The following is a 14,788-nucleotide window of genomic DNA, read 5'->3' on the forward strand; positions in this document are numbered from 1 at the left end:
TACAACTGCCATGCATTTGGTGAACACCTTGGGGTCTGAAGGCTGTGGTGAGACTTAATGGCTTAACTCTGAACTGGTAATGACTGGTTTCCAGCCAGAAGCGAAGGAATTTTCTGGAACATCTGTCCATCTTTATTTGGTAGCACACATACTGAAGATCTATAATACACATCCAGTCTTCCTTTCGTAAAAACGAAAGAATGGACTGAACCATGACCATCTGGAATTTGTTTTTTCAAACAGATTTTTTCAGTTTGCTAAGATCAAAAACTGGTCTCCAGTCCCCTGTCTTTTTTGGCAAGAAGTAGATGGGTGGGTACTAAAAGCCTGCAGGTACATGGATTCCTCAACTGAAGGGTCGAGGGACTTCTAATCACTTCTCTGCTTAAGGATTTCCAGGATGTCTCCAAAGGAGACATCATCAGGAGGTGACCTGCAGGACCTTTCACCTTAATCAAAATCTATGTCTTCTGTGATGGACTCTTGTGGAGAGTCTAAGTGTTTCCTATTATACAACTTCTTCCAAATGAACTCCTCAGAGGGAACACCTGGGGAGTTTTCGGGAGAAGAGGGGGTACCTGCCGCTTACCCTGATGGCTGCAGTACCTGCTGACCCTATGGTGGGGGTGGTTGATGCTCTGGGACCAAAGAAGGCAGGGATGGAGGCTCGAAAGAGGAAGGAACCATATGGTGCCAGAAGTAGCCAATGCCCTGGAATCGAAAGGAAGGACCGCGGTGCAGAAACCCCTCCCTGCACCGATGAGGTCCCCTTGAGACCACAGCCGGATCTGAACTCATCCATGCCAATGCTTGGGATGCTGAAATGGTTCCAATAAAAAGGGAGTCGACCCAAATGCCCCAGAACAAACAGGCAAGCTATGGATCCAGGAGGACACCGGTTCTAAAACAACCCAAGTGCTCAGGCAGCCATCCCTTCTGAAGAAAAGGATACATTCAGAACCTATGTGGTCGATTCCAGAAAACTTGGAACTGAGGACTCTACTAAAGTGCCTGTACAGGTTAGAGGAGGTACAGAAGGGAAAGTAGAAGGTACTGGTGCCTGTCCAGAGGGGGTAGGAAAGTACAGTTGTGTACACTTGCCATAAATGTAGATGTTCGAGTGTATTCACTGTTGCAGTCATTACATTTGGGTTATCTGCCTGCAGGTAGCCCTCAGCCGGCCTGAAAACCAGAGTCTTAGATTCCTGCATCGGATGCTTCCTCTTCTTCCATGACTTCAGTTCGTCAGGGGTATAAAACATGCACTTATTACATTAGTTTTTCTTGCCCCAGATGTCAGGTGCCCCCATAATGGGAAGCGATTATATGTTATGTTACACCTCCAACAAAAAGCAAATACACCAGAAAGCTCAAATACACCAAACAAGAAGGAAAGGTAGAGCCAAGGAAAGTCAAGGGGCTGGAGGGAGGGTAACCAGGACTGCAACAGTGAATACACTTGAACATCTACAGTTATGGTTAGTGTACACAACTGTACTATGTTTTTCGTGTTTCACTGTTGCAGTCATTAAATTTGGGTAGATTCCCAAAGCTAAGGAAGGGAGGAGGAAGTTAGAGATCATTAGGACTAGCTATTAAGCCCTGCAAGACTGCAGTGGCAAAACCAACTCTGGATTTAGAAAAAATAGGCATGTGGTAATGCTTGGTGAAGGTATGAACAGAGCTCCAGGTAGCAGCTTCTAGGATGTCCCTGGTAGAGACCCCTCTGAGAAAGGCTGTAGAGGTAGATGCAGCCCTGGTGGAATGTGATCTTATGGTGCATACAGCAGAAATGAATGCAATGGGCTATCCATTTAGAAATGGTTTGCTTTGAAATGGGTTTCCCCTCTGCCCCTGCAGCAAAGCCAACTAGCAGCTGTTCAGATTTTCTGAGAGGCTTAGTCCTGTCCAAATAAAATCTAAGTGTCTGTGCACATCCAAGGAGTGCAGAATTCGTTCTCCTTTGTTTTGTGGATTAGGGAAAAAAGTAGGCAAATGAATGGACTGATTTAGGGCCACACTAGACACCACCTTGGGCATAAAGGAAGGATTGGTCCTGAGGGAAACCCTGTCTGCAAGGAAGGTAATGAAGGGATCCACTGCCATGAGGGCCTGTAATTCAGACACTCTTCTTGCTGAAGTGATGGCTAGACAGAAGGCTGTTTTCCAAAAAAGGAATTTCAACTCTGCAGTTGCAGCTGGTTCAAATGGAGGGAGAGTGAGCTTTTCCAATACAAAGTTAAGGTCCCAGGCTGGGGTAGGGGCTCGCCTGGGGGGGGGGGTCTTAAATTTTTAGCCCCTCTGAGGAATTGCTTTAACAGGGGGTGAGAGAAGAGGGGTGGTTCAGTATTATAATGTGCTGAAATTGCAGAGGCATGAATTTTAATAGACGAGAAGGATAGGCCCTTGTGGAGCATTTCTGTTAAGTACTGAAGAATATGAGGTAAACTGGGCACCGTAGTGCCCATACCCTGGGTCTGGCTCCAGGAACAGTATCTTTTCCACTTTTCAGCATAGGATTTTCTAGCACTAGGTCTCCTTGCTTCCAGAATGACCTCTAGCACCTGCTTACTGAGGGATGCTATTGGAGAGCTCAAGGAATTAGCCAGGCTGCAAGGTTCAGGGTTTGAAGCTGAGGGTGCACAATCTGGCCCGCCTGCTGGGACAGCAGGGAAGGTGTCTGAGGTAGGTGCCATGGATCCAGCATTATCATACTGCGCAAGAGGGGGTACCAGTGCTGGCGAGGTCAGTCTGGTTCAATAAGAATTGTCCTTGGTTTGTCCTGTTTGATCTTTAGCAGAACTTTCGAGAGGAGAGGCAGAGGGGAAAGGCATAAACAGAGAGGCTTTCCCAGGTGAAGGACAGGGCACCCACTTTCCAAGCTTGGCTGTGGGGAGTCCTTGTGCAGAATATGTCCAATTGGTAGTTCTGGGGGGAGGCAAACAGGTCTATCTCTGGAGTCCCCCATTTGTTCCTCAAGAGGTTGAATATTTTTGGTTCCAGTTTCCATTCGTGTGGGTCCATGAGACTTCTGCTTAGGTCGTCTGCCAGTGAATTTAGCTTGCCTGGCAGGAATTGAGCTTGTAAGTGCACTTGGTAGCTCAAGGCTGTGTTCCACAGAGCCATGGCTAGTCTGCAGAGAGGGTATGAGTGGGTTCCCCCCTGCTTGTTTATGTACCACATAACTGTGGTGTTGTCTGTCTTTACCAATAATTGTCCTGGAAGGATGTGGTCCTTAAAGGCTGTCAGGGAATTCTGTACAGCTAAAATTTCTTTTTGGTTGATATGCAGGTGCATCTGACTAGAGTTCCATTTGCCCTGAATGCACTGCCCTGCCAAGTGAGCCCCACATGCATAGTCTGATGTGTGTGTAGTCAGGTTTTGGGTGGCAGGGGGTAGATTGAAAGGGAGCCCCTTGTTGAGATGGCAGGCCTCTGCCCACCAAAGGAACTCTGTCTTTATACAAGGAATGATAGGAATCATTGTTTCCAGGTCCTGAGAATGTTGACACTATAGGCTTTTTAGATACCATTGTAGTTTCCTCATATGCAGTCTTGCATATGGAATTAGTAGAATGCAAGAGTCCATGAACCCCAGGGCTTGCAAACTTTTCCTTGCAGATAGCTGGGTCTTGTGGCCAGTAGTTTGAAGCAGGCTGTTAGATAAACTTGTTTCTCTGGCGTGAGGTAAGCCATCTGGGAAGTTGTGTTCAAGCTTGCTCCCAGGAATACAATCTTTTGGCAGGGTACCAGATGAGATTTCTTTTCGTTTATGGTGATCCCAGTGAGGTTAGAAGTTTCTTTACAAATGTCAGATGTTTTAATAGCATGTCCTGGCTTTCTGCCTGAATTAGACAATCGTCCAGGTATGGGTATATTTGAATATTTATCTGCCTGAAAAATGCAATGGCTGGAGCTAGACACTTTGTGAATACCCTGGGAGCAGTAGATATACCAAAAGAGAAGTGCAGAGAACTGATAGTGCATGGAGCCTGCTCTGAAGCATAGGTATTTCCTGCAAGATTCCCTTATTGGAATGTGCAGGTAAGCTTTCTTTAAGTCTAAGGTTGCCAACCAGGCATCTTTGGCTATCATAGGAAGCAGCTGAAGTGTTAGCATTTTGAATTTTGGGATTACCAAAAAGGTGTTTAGAATAGAGAGGTTCAGGACAGGACGCCAGGAGCTGTCTTTTCTGGGTACCAGGAAAAGTCTTGAGTAAAAACCTTGCCTCTTTCTTCTGCTGGGACAGGTTGAATAGCCCTGATACTTAGAATAAAGAGAACCTGCTGTTGAGCCACTGCCCACTGACTTGGGGGTAGGTCTGGCCAACCGTTTGGGGTTGGTAAGGTGTGAAAGTGGAATATGTATCCTTGGAAAACTATATTTAAAATCCATTTGTCCTGGGTAATGAGTTCCCAGTTTTTTGCATGCAAGGCGAGCTTTCCTCCTAAGGGAGCAGGCAGTTGAGCAGGGCTTGAAAGGGTTAAGGTTAAGTCATTGTGACATTTTTCCAAAGGGGGGTGTCTTACTACTTCTAGCTTTGTGAAGTGGGAGCCTCTCACTGCTTAGGCCTGTGTGTAGCCTGAGACTGTAACCTAAGTGGTCTGCTGTTCCTGGGTTTGGACTGAGAAGGCCTGGAAGAGACTGGAAAGGACCAATTCTTAGAAGGCCAATGCCTACTAAATCTGGGAGGCTGTACTTGCAGGAAATCTTTATCAGTTTGCATAGATTTAGCTTTTTCCTCCATCTTTTTAAGGACTTCTTCTGCCTTGTTCCCAAACAGGCGGTCTTGGTTTAAGGGAGCATCCAGTAATTTAGCTTTAACATAATCTGGCAAGTTTTGCACCTTAAGCCAAGCATGCCTTCTAAGTAAAGACCCAATGACTGCAGCCCTGCAAGATGCTTCTAAAGAATCAAAACCACATTGCAAAATATGTTTACCAACTTGTTCAGCAGAATGCATTAAATCCTGTAATTCGTTATGTTCAGCACAGTCAGGAATCAACATCATTTTCTGTTTAAGGAGTCCCATAATATGCTGCTCATACTTTAACATATGAAACTGGCAATTTAAGGCCCTAATGGCCAAAGTAGCAAAAGTGTATACCTTCTAACCCCTTCTGTCCAAGGCCCTGGAATCCCTATCAGAGGGGGTAGGGTTTTTGGCAGCAGTAGCCTTAATACCCTTTGGTCCTTGGGAAATGGTCTCTGGATCCGCAGTAGGACTCTTGAAGAGGAACTTGTGCGAATCGGGTACACTGTAATACTGGTCAGGTTTTCTGGGAGCTGGAAGTAAAGTGTCTGGGGCCAGGCTAGATTCCAAGAAGGCATCATCTACAATGTCCAGAACAGGAGGGACAGCTAAAGGTCTGTGTTGAGGGAGGAGTAAGAATTCCCTAAGCCTCTTTTTGGACTCAGAGTAAGCCTGGCTTTCCCAGCGGAAATGCTCCCTAAGAGTGTGCAAGGTTTCACCAAAAGAAAAATCTTCTGGAGGGGAAGCAGAGGAAATGGAATTCCCTGCATCAGAATCCTCACAGGTAGATAAGGGCAAATCCTGGTAATCAGAAGAAACAGAAATTTCAGAATCATGATCAGAAGAATCAGAAGGAAAATCAGTTCTAGGTCTCTTAGAGGGGGAAGGCTGGCTTCCCCTAATTAAAGTAATAAGGTCTTCAGCCATTCTAAGCATTTGTTTTTTAGGCATATGGGCCTGATCATGCGGTTTGGACGTCGGTTTTCTAGGCGTGGGTCAAGTTTTAGGCCTTGATGAAGAAGATGGCGTCGGTTTAAAATGCAAATCTGTAGGCCTGAGTACACCCTCAGAAGCCGGTGCCTGCACAGTGGCTCCGGACCCATCCAAGGTAGAGACATCTGCAGGTTCCATAGTAGAAGAAGCATCTCGCGGTATACCAGACTCCGAATGGATCTCAATAGAGGCCTGCGAATCTGAAGTAGCGGGTATCAGGGGCTGTGAAAGTGCCTCACTGAGTACCGATGAACTGGCGACTAGCTTAAAGAAAGCGTCATTGACAGTTTTGGACCTATGCGGTCTGTCTCTGTCTTTATCCTTATGTTTTTCGGAATATCGGTAGTCGGATGGCTTACCAAAACCATTTCTGGATAGTTAAACAGAGTACTAAAATAATTTGCTGCAAAAATATACAGACAACGAATAGTTCGGGGGTTGAATAAGACACAAAACCGACAGCGAGGGACGTCGTGGTCTGGGCCTAAGCAAAGAATGGAGTACGAATGAAAATCTTTATGAGGTATTTGCTTTCCACAGGTAAGACATTTATTAACTTTTACTGACATCAGTTAACAGCAAGAAAAAGGATCCCCAACGGAGTACTTAGCTTTTTTCGAAGACTTCGGTTCTGAAACTCGAAAATGAAAATTTCAGGAGTCGGCCGACCGGCACTTGTGAACTGCTTCTGCTTTGGGCACCGCACAGCAAGAAAGACTGATGTAATGGCGTCGGCTGCATGTTTTATACCTCTGACGACCTGACGTAATGGAAGAAGAGACAGCATCTGATGCAGGAATCCAAGACTCTGGTATTCAGGCCGGCTGAGGGCTACCTACAGGCAGATAACTCAAATGTAATGACTGCAACCGTGAAACACGAAGAACATCCAACAGAATGCCTGACACTCCTTGGGTCCAAAGTATTTTCATCACCAACTTCTCCACATCATCTTTTGTTAGACTCCTGGAAGAACGGACCGAGACTACCGAAGGGGACTTTTGTCTGTTCAATAAGTGAGATGGTGGCCTGTCAGCAAAGGGGTCTACTGAAGGGGAATACTGTGTCCTAGGAAGCAGTGAACAAAGAGATTCCAATTGTTTCAGTGCCAATGAAGGTATCTGAACTGAAGAAGCAAATACAGACCCTGAAGCATGCTTTGGGGTCAAAGATTTAGAAGTTGGCTCAGATGGGAGTCGAGGACCTCAATATCTTTTTTTTATTTTTTATTTTTGGACTCGGTGCGGAGGAAGTGCTCAGGACCGAGGCAGACTATTTATTCACCTCTGAAGATTTAGAGGAGGTGGAAGAGGTTAAAGAAGTATGCCCGGATTTGAGTTTAATCTTCTCCTGAACAGAAGAGCCAGATATGGCTTCTCCAAAGGAGGAGGGAAGCAGGCCTTTCAGGATAAGCTTATTCTTCCTCTCTACCAATGCTTGGTGACTAAAAGTGTGACAGATAGAGCAGTCTTCTTGCAAATGTAGGGGACCTAAGCAGTAAATACATAGCGAATGCTGTTCTGAAAAATAAATTTTATGACCACATTCTGAACATTTCTTACAGCCAGCTGGAGCCTTCTGTTTACCTGCTATTGTAATGAGAAGTCAGCAGCAATACACACACACACACACACACACACACACACACACACACGCACACACACAGACCCTCAGCTAAGAAGGCTACCAAACAAGAAACCATCACGTAGATTAAAACAAAACAGAAAGAAGTTTTTTTTTTTTTTTTTTTGAAGGAAAGAACTACCACTAATGGTTGTGAAAATTACCTAGTGGTAAGAAAGAGGGTAAGGGATACTAACAATGGTAAGAAAGAGCCACCTAATGGTAGACGGAAAAGAGGAGAAAGGAAAGTGAATTTTTTTGCCTACAAAAGTTGCTGAAAAGTACTTATGAGGTGGGATAGACAAAGAAGAGGCTAAAAAGATATCTGGAAATGACGAAAAAGGAAATTATAGAAATTATTTTACTTAACTGGTAAGGCTTGAGAGCTAACAGAAAAAACACGTCTGAAGCAGAAAGCAGCAAACGAGAATTGAGGCAATCTATCCTAAACATTATGCGTAAGGGATGTGGAATCTATGAGCTATAGAAGCAGCTGAGTCCTTCAGAACCAAATCCACACACTGGTGACAAATGAAGACTGACAACTTTAGATGCAACTTTATATAAGATCAGCCTGCTAAACATTAGCTTCTGCATGTAAGACAAAAGTTGGAAATACATACTCAAATAAAATGTCATCTGGGAACAAACACTTATTATAAGGGGGTACACTAGCCATAGTATCTTGGAATGTAAACAGCCTTACAAGTATAAACAGAAAGAAGAGATTGTTGAATTATATTACAAAATGAACAGTGCAAATAATGCTACAGGAGATGCATTTGGAAGGAAATGAGCATGAAGAATTTGATAAGGAAAGCATTTCAAGATGGATATTCAGCAGACTATCAGGGACAATGGAAAATGGGATTAATAATGTTGACTGCTAGAGGGATCCCAATAGTGATAGAAGAGTAAAAAAGATAATAATGGTAGATCTGTAGTAGTAAAGGACTACTGGCAAGGGAGTAGGATTATGCCAACATGTACTCATATTTCACCAAAAACTATCAAGGAGCTTAAGAAAATGCTGGGAGAAATAATAAGCTTTCTACAGGGAATATTACTTATTGGTGGGGACTGGAAGTTAATTTCTAATTCTGAAGATGTATCAGCGAGACTTAGAAGGGAAAATGCAACAAGAGAAGATAGATTTCCGAAGAAATTTATGAAAATATTTGGTATGAAATACATGAATTCAGTAGGAGGAATTTGGAATTTACATATTACTCCCCAATGTACAATAACTGGATTAGACTGGATAAAAAAATATTTTACAGGAACCTGTGCATTTAACTGAGAGTTTTGAGAAACATCCAACAATTATTTCAGATCAGGGTAAAGGACATGCTTGCACTGTTAGAAGAATTTAAGGAATGGTAGTGGAAATTATTCAACAGTTATTAAGGAAGATAGAAATTTCTTCAAAAGTGATAGCTAGTGAGTGGGATAAAATGAAAATTGAATTCAAAAAGAGGCTAGAAAAAAAGAGAAAGTTATGATTAACAAGCAACAGGAATTATTTAGAGGGGATGACAAAGGTTAAAGTATTGCAGAATAAGGAAAATCTCACAAAATAAGAAGAGGAGCCAACAACTCCAGAGTGCTAACAATACAGGAATATTTGGATAATATGTGTGAGTTTATAAAGATTTTTGTTAAGCGACCACTTTTTTGATAACTCCAGAGCACAAAACCTTTTAGCACAATGGCATAGGCAACAAAAAGTAAAACGGATTGTCATCAAACATAGGGAACTTATGACTCAAAAAATAACCAGATATTCTATAGAGATAATAGAGATATTCAGAAATGTTATGAAAATTTGTATAAAGCAGGGGAATTTGGAAATCAAGAAAGAGTACAAATGGAAATATTTATGGAACACTTAATTATGCCAAGATTAGAGGAAGATGAGTCTCAACAACCAATCGTTAAAATGGGAGGAGGAAGATAAGTCTCAATAACCAATCGTTAAGATAGGAGGAGATAAGATAAAAACAGTGATGTATAATCAATCTGCCAGTCTCCAGGAACAGATGGTACTCCCATGGAAGTTAGGAGTAAAGATCTGTTAAGATTTTGTTTAACAGAATTTTAAAAGGAAGGGAAGCACAAGCATCTTGGAAGAAAGCTGTAGTGGCTGCATTAACAAAGAGGGTAAAGAGTCATTAGACACCACCTCATATAGATCCATTTCAATTTTAAACCGTGATTATTAAGTGCTTATATCTGTACAAGCTAAAAGAATGGAAAAGGCATTGCTAAAACTGATAGATATGGATAAATGTGGCTCCATAGAAGGGGGAGTCAAACATTTGACAACATTAAAAGAACAATGATTATTTAGAGGTCACAGATAAGAAAATACTGCTGCTATTGGTGGGAATGGATGCACAGAAAGCATTCAAGAGTACGGTAGGACTGTGTGTGCAAGGCAATGGAACTATTTGCATTACTTGATACAATAACAAGGTTAAATAGGAGAATATATGAAGGATCGGGGACAAGAATTAAAGTAGGAGGGTTCCTCTCTGTTAAGTTGAGCTTGAACAGAGAAACTAGGCAAAGGAGTCCTCTTTCCCCTTTGCTATTTGCTTTCTATTCAGTGCCACTGGCAAAGAAAATAAGGGACTCAGAAATTCAAGGATATAATTGGTATGGTAATCAAGAAAAGTTTGTTTTATTTCCAGAGGACTTGATAAATCCAGAAAAGGACATCCAACAGTTGTAGAACATTTTCAGACAGTTTCAACTTTTTTTGGGATATAAAATTAATGAAGGTAAAACAAATGTTATACCTGTAAATTGTGTACCCACTCAGCAATACCCATATTTATTGGGCCATGATAAGATGAAATATTTAGAGGTACAAATTAAAAAAGCTTGTGTTACGGCAGCTAAGGACATGCAGGAAGAGAGTAAACAAAAAGCAATACAAAATTTGAAAAACTGGAAGCTCTTGTTTATGGATATGGATAATAAGGTACCAACAGTGATCATTTTTCTAGTTCTTTTAGTTATATATTCAGGTCAGGCAACCTGAGGAGAAGTTATAGACAATAATTAATAAAGAGTTCAAGAAATTTATTTGGGAGGGAATAAGGGAACGAGTTAAGTATTATAAGATGGCCCTCCCAACAAAACAAAGGTGGTTTGGGATTACCCAATAGGAAGGGATATTTTACAGCTACAAAGTTAAGGTTCATATGCATAATATAAGCAGAAGGATACAAGTCAAAATGGAAAGGGATGAAGAAGAAGCAAGGAGGGGTTCAAGAAATAAGGGTGGGGGGGTTGGATGCAGATCTATAAAGAGAATAACCATCGCCATACAGAATATTATATTCATAATGTTGCAGAAAGTATTCTAAGAACCAAGACAAGATAGGAATGGAGAAATTAGATTTTGCCATTAGGAAAAACTCCGGGTATTAGGTACAGAAAATAGGCATGAAGGGGTTGGAATTTACTTGAAAAAACTGGCAAAGGAACCAAGGTATTGGGAGCAAATAACTGGAGATTGAAAGGTAATACAGTGGGATGAGGCCAAGAAGAAACTTGGACTCCAAGTTAGGGACTACCTTCCCAATCAGGGACTGATATAAGAGTACAGGTAAACAGAAAGGGATACTGGAGTCCTAAGTGGAGGACCTGTTCTGGTACGGCTTTTAGTCAAACCTAGAACAGAAGTTGCTGTTTATAAAGGGGAAATAGTAATACATATAACATATTGGAAGACAACTATAAGAAATCAATCTGAAGGAGTTAGAAAAGACTGGGGACAAAACCTGAAAAGCAATTTACAAGAGAAGAATGGGTAGACAAATTCATGGCTCTCATGTATGCAACAAAGTACAGAAGGTATAAGAGTTTTGATTAGAAGTGTTTGCATAGATATTTTTATACGGCAAGCAGAGTTCAAAGATTTTTTCCTCAGGTAGACAGCAAAATGTTAGAGGTGTGAAGGGGAAAGGAGGGGGTAACTGTGAACATGTTTTTGGGATTGTAATGACTTGGCAGATGTTAAACATTCCCTACAGAGTTTGTTTGTGTCTTTCGGCTTTTCCCAGTTTAGGGGTCGGCACAGCGGAACTCCAGTCCGCTAATGACTGGTAGTTGATTTTTATGTGCCGAGTTACCAGCCCTGACGCACAACCTTCAACGAAGGTATGCCCATTCACATTCACGCATGTCTCCACGCAGAAGCCGCTCTAGCTGAGAATTGAACCGGACAGCGTCTTACTGTGAGGCGACAACGCTACCGCAGCACCACCAACATTCCCTACAGAGTACTCTGTCAAAAACATTGGGGGCTATATGACAAATGATTATTTTGAGCTGGGATACAGTATCGGAACTGCCTAGATATGGTAATGCCTTAAGATTAATTCTTCTGGCTGCCAAAAAAGCAATTATTAGAATACTGAAATCAAAATCTAAACCAACTGTATTTGAAGAGCTGAATATTGTAAAAAAATATAAAAGAAATGGCATAGGGTTCTTTAGAAAAGGGAAGGAGAAATTTGCATAGAAGTAAATGGAAGTTGTGGGAACAATACAAGAAGAATTTTGTTCCAGAGTAGGAATGAGGTTTAAGGGAAGGCAGAAACTGAGATATTTATGCAATGCTGGACTGAAAGACAGCTGTAAAGAAAGAAAGAAAGAAAGAAAATGTGCATAATGTGTAGAAATGGGATAAAATGTTAATATTGTTAGTTTTCTTTTCTATTAATATACTTGTACCTACGTCTTAAGTGATCATGTAATAAAGGTGTTTATGTAAAAAAAAAAAATACTTCCTTGGTGAAGGAAACTTACAAACACATTTCTGTCTACTGACCACTTATGTTCTGTACAAAGAAGTATATTTTGTAACTGAGTTTTAAAAATAAGTCTGTTTTAAAACATAACAGATGTACTGCTCATAAAATACTTACATCATCTTTTTTTCAGAAATTAAGCCCATAACAAAAAGTATCAATCAAATTGAAATAACTCATCTATTTATCTTGTATACAGTAATTAATGTAAACTGTATGCCATGTCAAATGCATTTCAAAGACACAATTTCCATTTCTGATTATTTTGTCACAGAATTATAAGAAATATTTTCCTAAGCATTTTTTGTGGGTTTTGGAGAGCACAGCCCCAGCCATGACCAATGTGGGAGGTGGGGAGATCCTTTGCATACACCCATTGTTACAATAACTAGGAAATAACCAAAACCCAGGGAAAATACATTACCTGGATACAGCAACTTTGTGAAAGTGGTTTTGCTCAAATGTGGGACAGAAAATTGCACCCAATCTACAGAAATTCAAGGAATTATACTACCATCATTTACATTTCAACAACCTCTTTGTCCCAGATTTCTTCTATTTTTATGAAAGCTGGTACTAAATGTTTAATGATATACTGGTACTTTTAAAGGGGAGTGTTACTACTGAGGCCTAAATACATCTACACAAAACAAAGGCTTAAGGTGCAATCTACCACCAGAACATTTATTAACTTTGCCATTTGTATGCATAAGACAGCCTTTAAAACAGGCTCTAGCAAAGAAAACCACACTGACAAACATAAAAACTGGTTCCACAACATAACCACAATGGTAACTAAGTAGTAAAGTTGTTGAAGCTAAATGGAAATGGATACTGAACAAGTGAAAACTGCTAAACAATGTACAGATGCAACAACTGCCATTACCTGTCTGACCCAAATGAAGATGTAGGAAAAACAATTCACCCCTTCACAATGTATGTGTGTGTACTATTTAATGGAAACAGGTTAAGATGTCAACCTCAAGAAAAAAAAAGCAAAAAAAAAATCATTATTAACAAGACCAGATTTCTTTTTTTTCTGTGGGGGAGGGTCAAATATTCTGCATGATTTTAGTAGATTACTGGCCCCACCACAAATGTATTTTAATTTCTTGTTCCTTCAAAAAACAACGCCAGCAGCTAGCCCACTGTTAAAGAGGCAGGATGTCCATCTGTGCTGCTAGTGAGTAGAGTTCAGAAATGGACGCTGGGTGGTTGTAGGGTTTGTTGGGCGAGAATAAGATGAAGCTGCTGACAACTAGCTCTCCCATCCCAAAGGGGGGTTGCAAGGGGGAAAACCACTGTCTGTGCATTTTCTGGGGGGGGCAATGAACTTTGCAGGTGGCTTACTACACAGTGGGGTAGCAATGATGCTGTGATGTTATTGCACGTGCTACTCCCCCCATGTAGGGACCATGACCAGCCACCATTTAATTGGAGGCTCTCAGTGCCATGATCTAAAATGTTCCTTTGATCCGTCAACCCCAGGGCACTACCTAAGGAGTACTGTGGGACTGCTTTCCTAAGGAGTCAGGAGGCCCACCCAATGAAGGGTAATGGTCAGATGTAGTCTTGAAAGGAGCCATCATGGGTATCAAGGTCGGGTGGTTGGAGCAACTGATGGAGCAGTTAAGCGATGTCAGAAAGGTTACAGGAAAAAATGCCTGCAAATGGTACAGAATTCAGCTGACTAGAATGGAAAACCATCTTAAACCACTGAAAATTCAGTTAATTCCTCTCCTTTCTCTGTCTTACAGGGTAAACATTTCAAAAGGAAAAGGAATAAAAAAAAAAAAGCAAGCATCTCACCTATCACACAATTCTGCCCAATAACACTGTTAGTTATTTTGCAGTTGGAGCCAATGACAGTCCCTTGACCAATCAGAACATTTTCTTCCATGATACTGCCATGTCCCAAACTCACTTCAGATCCACGGTAAATGTTGTGTCTGGATAGAGTGCATGCCTGATTTCTGTTGTCAGTGAAATTGATTTCAGGCACCAAAGGGTAAGCCCATCTGTGGATAATGTCAGAACCGACAGCTTCGTACATCAACAGATTGGATACTCGTGCTCCATACTCATCAGAAATAACGTGCATGTGAATCTGATTGCCAAGAATCTAAACAGAAAAAATACAACATGCTTTAATGTCCTTTTCCCTAACCCTAAAAACCTAAAATGAAGGTAACAAATTCCTGAATATTATATGCTTCACTGCACACACTATTACACAAATACATTTCTGTTGGAGAGAATCTAAATCGACGGTTTGTAATGGCTATCACTCTTCACAGCAGAAAAACAGCTGGAAAGTATCTGGAACAGGCTCTGAAACAGCAATAATACTGACAAAGTATGCCACAATGTGCATTAGTTACCAACTACAATGCATTACGGTGGATACGGTCTCCTTTTAATGCATTACGGAGGGTTTTCAGGGCTATCTCCTGCATCACCTTCTCAGCTCTATACAAAAAGCTCATGCAGCACAGTCTGGAAACTTATCAGCTTGTTATGAAACTAAAATTTTTTCAGCAGTGAAAGAATATACATATTATGCTTACAAATATATATACACACACACACGCACACAT

The 14,788-nt window shown here is 41.3% G+C and overlaps 1 protein-coding gene across 1 annotated transcript in view; it reads right to left on the minus strand.

Annotated features, from left to right (window-relative positions):
* Positions 1–14,788, minus strand: part of EIF2B5 (eukaryotic translation initiation factor 2B subunit epsilon) — a gene marked incomplete in the record, with an annotated part of 757,864 nt that overhangs the window by 468,681 nt on the left and 274,395 nt on the right. The window contains 1 exon segment of the mRNA XM_044070200.1: positions 14,001–14,313. Coding sequence (XP_043926135.1) covers positions 14,001–14,313 — 313 coding nt within the window.

Source organism: Protopterus annectens, chromosome 4.part1 (genome assembly GCF_019279795.1).
Source record: "Protopterus annectens isolate FY-2018-M chromosome 4.part1, PAN1.0, whole genome shotgun sequence".
NCBI lineage: Eukaryota > Metazoa > Chordata > Ceratodontiformes > Protopteridae > Protopterus > Protopterus annectens.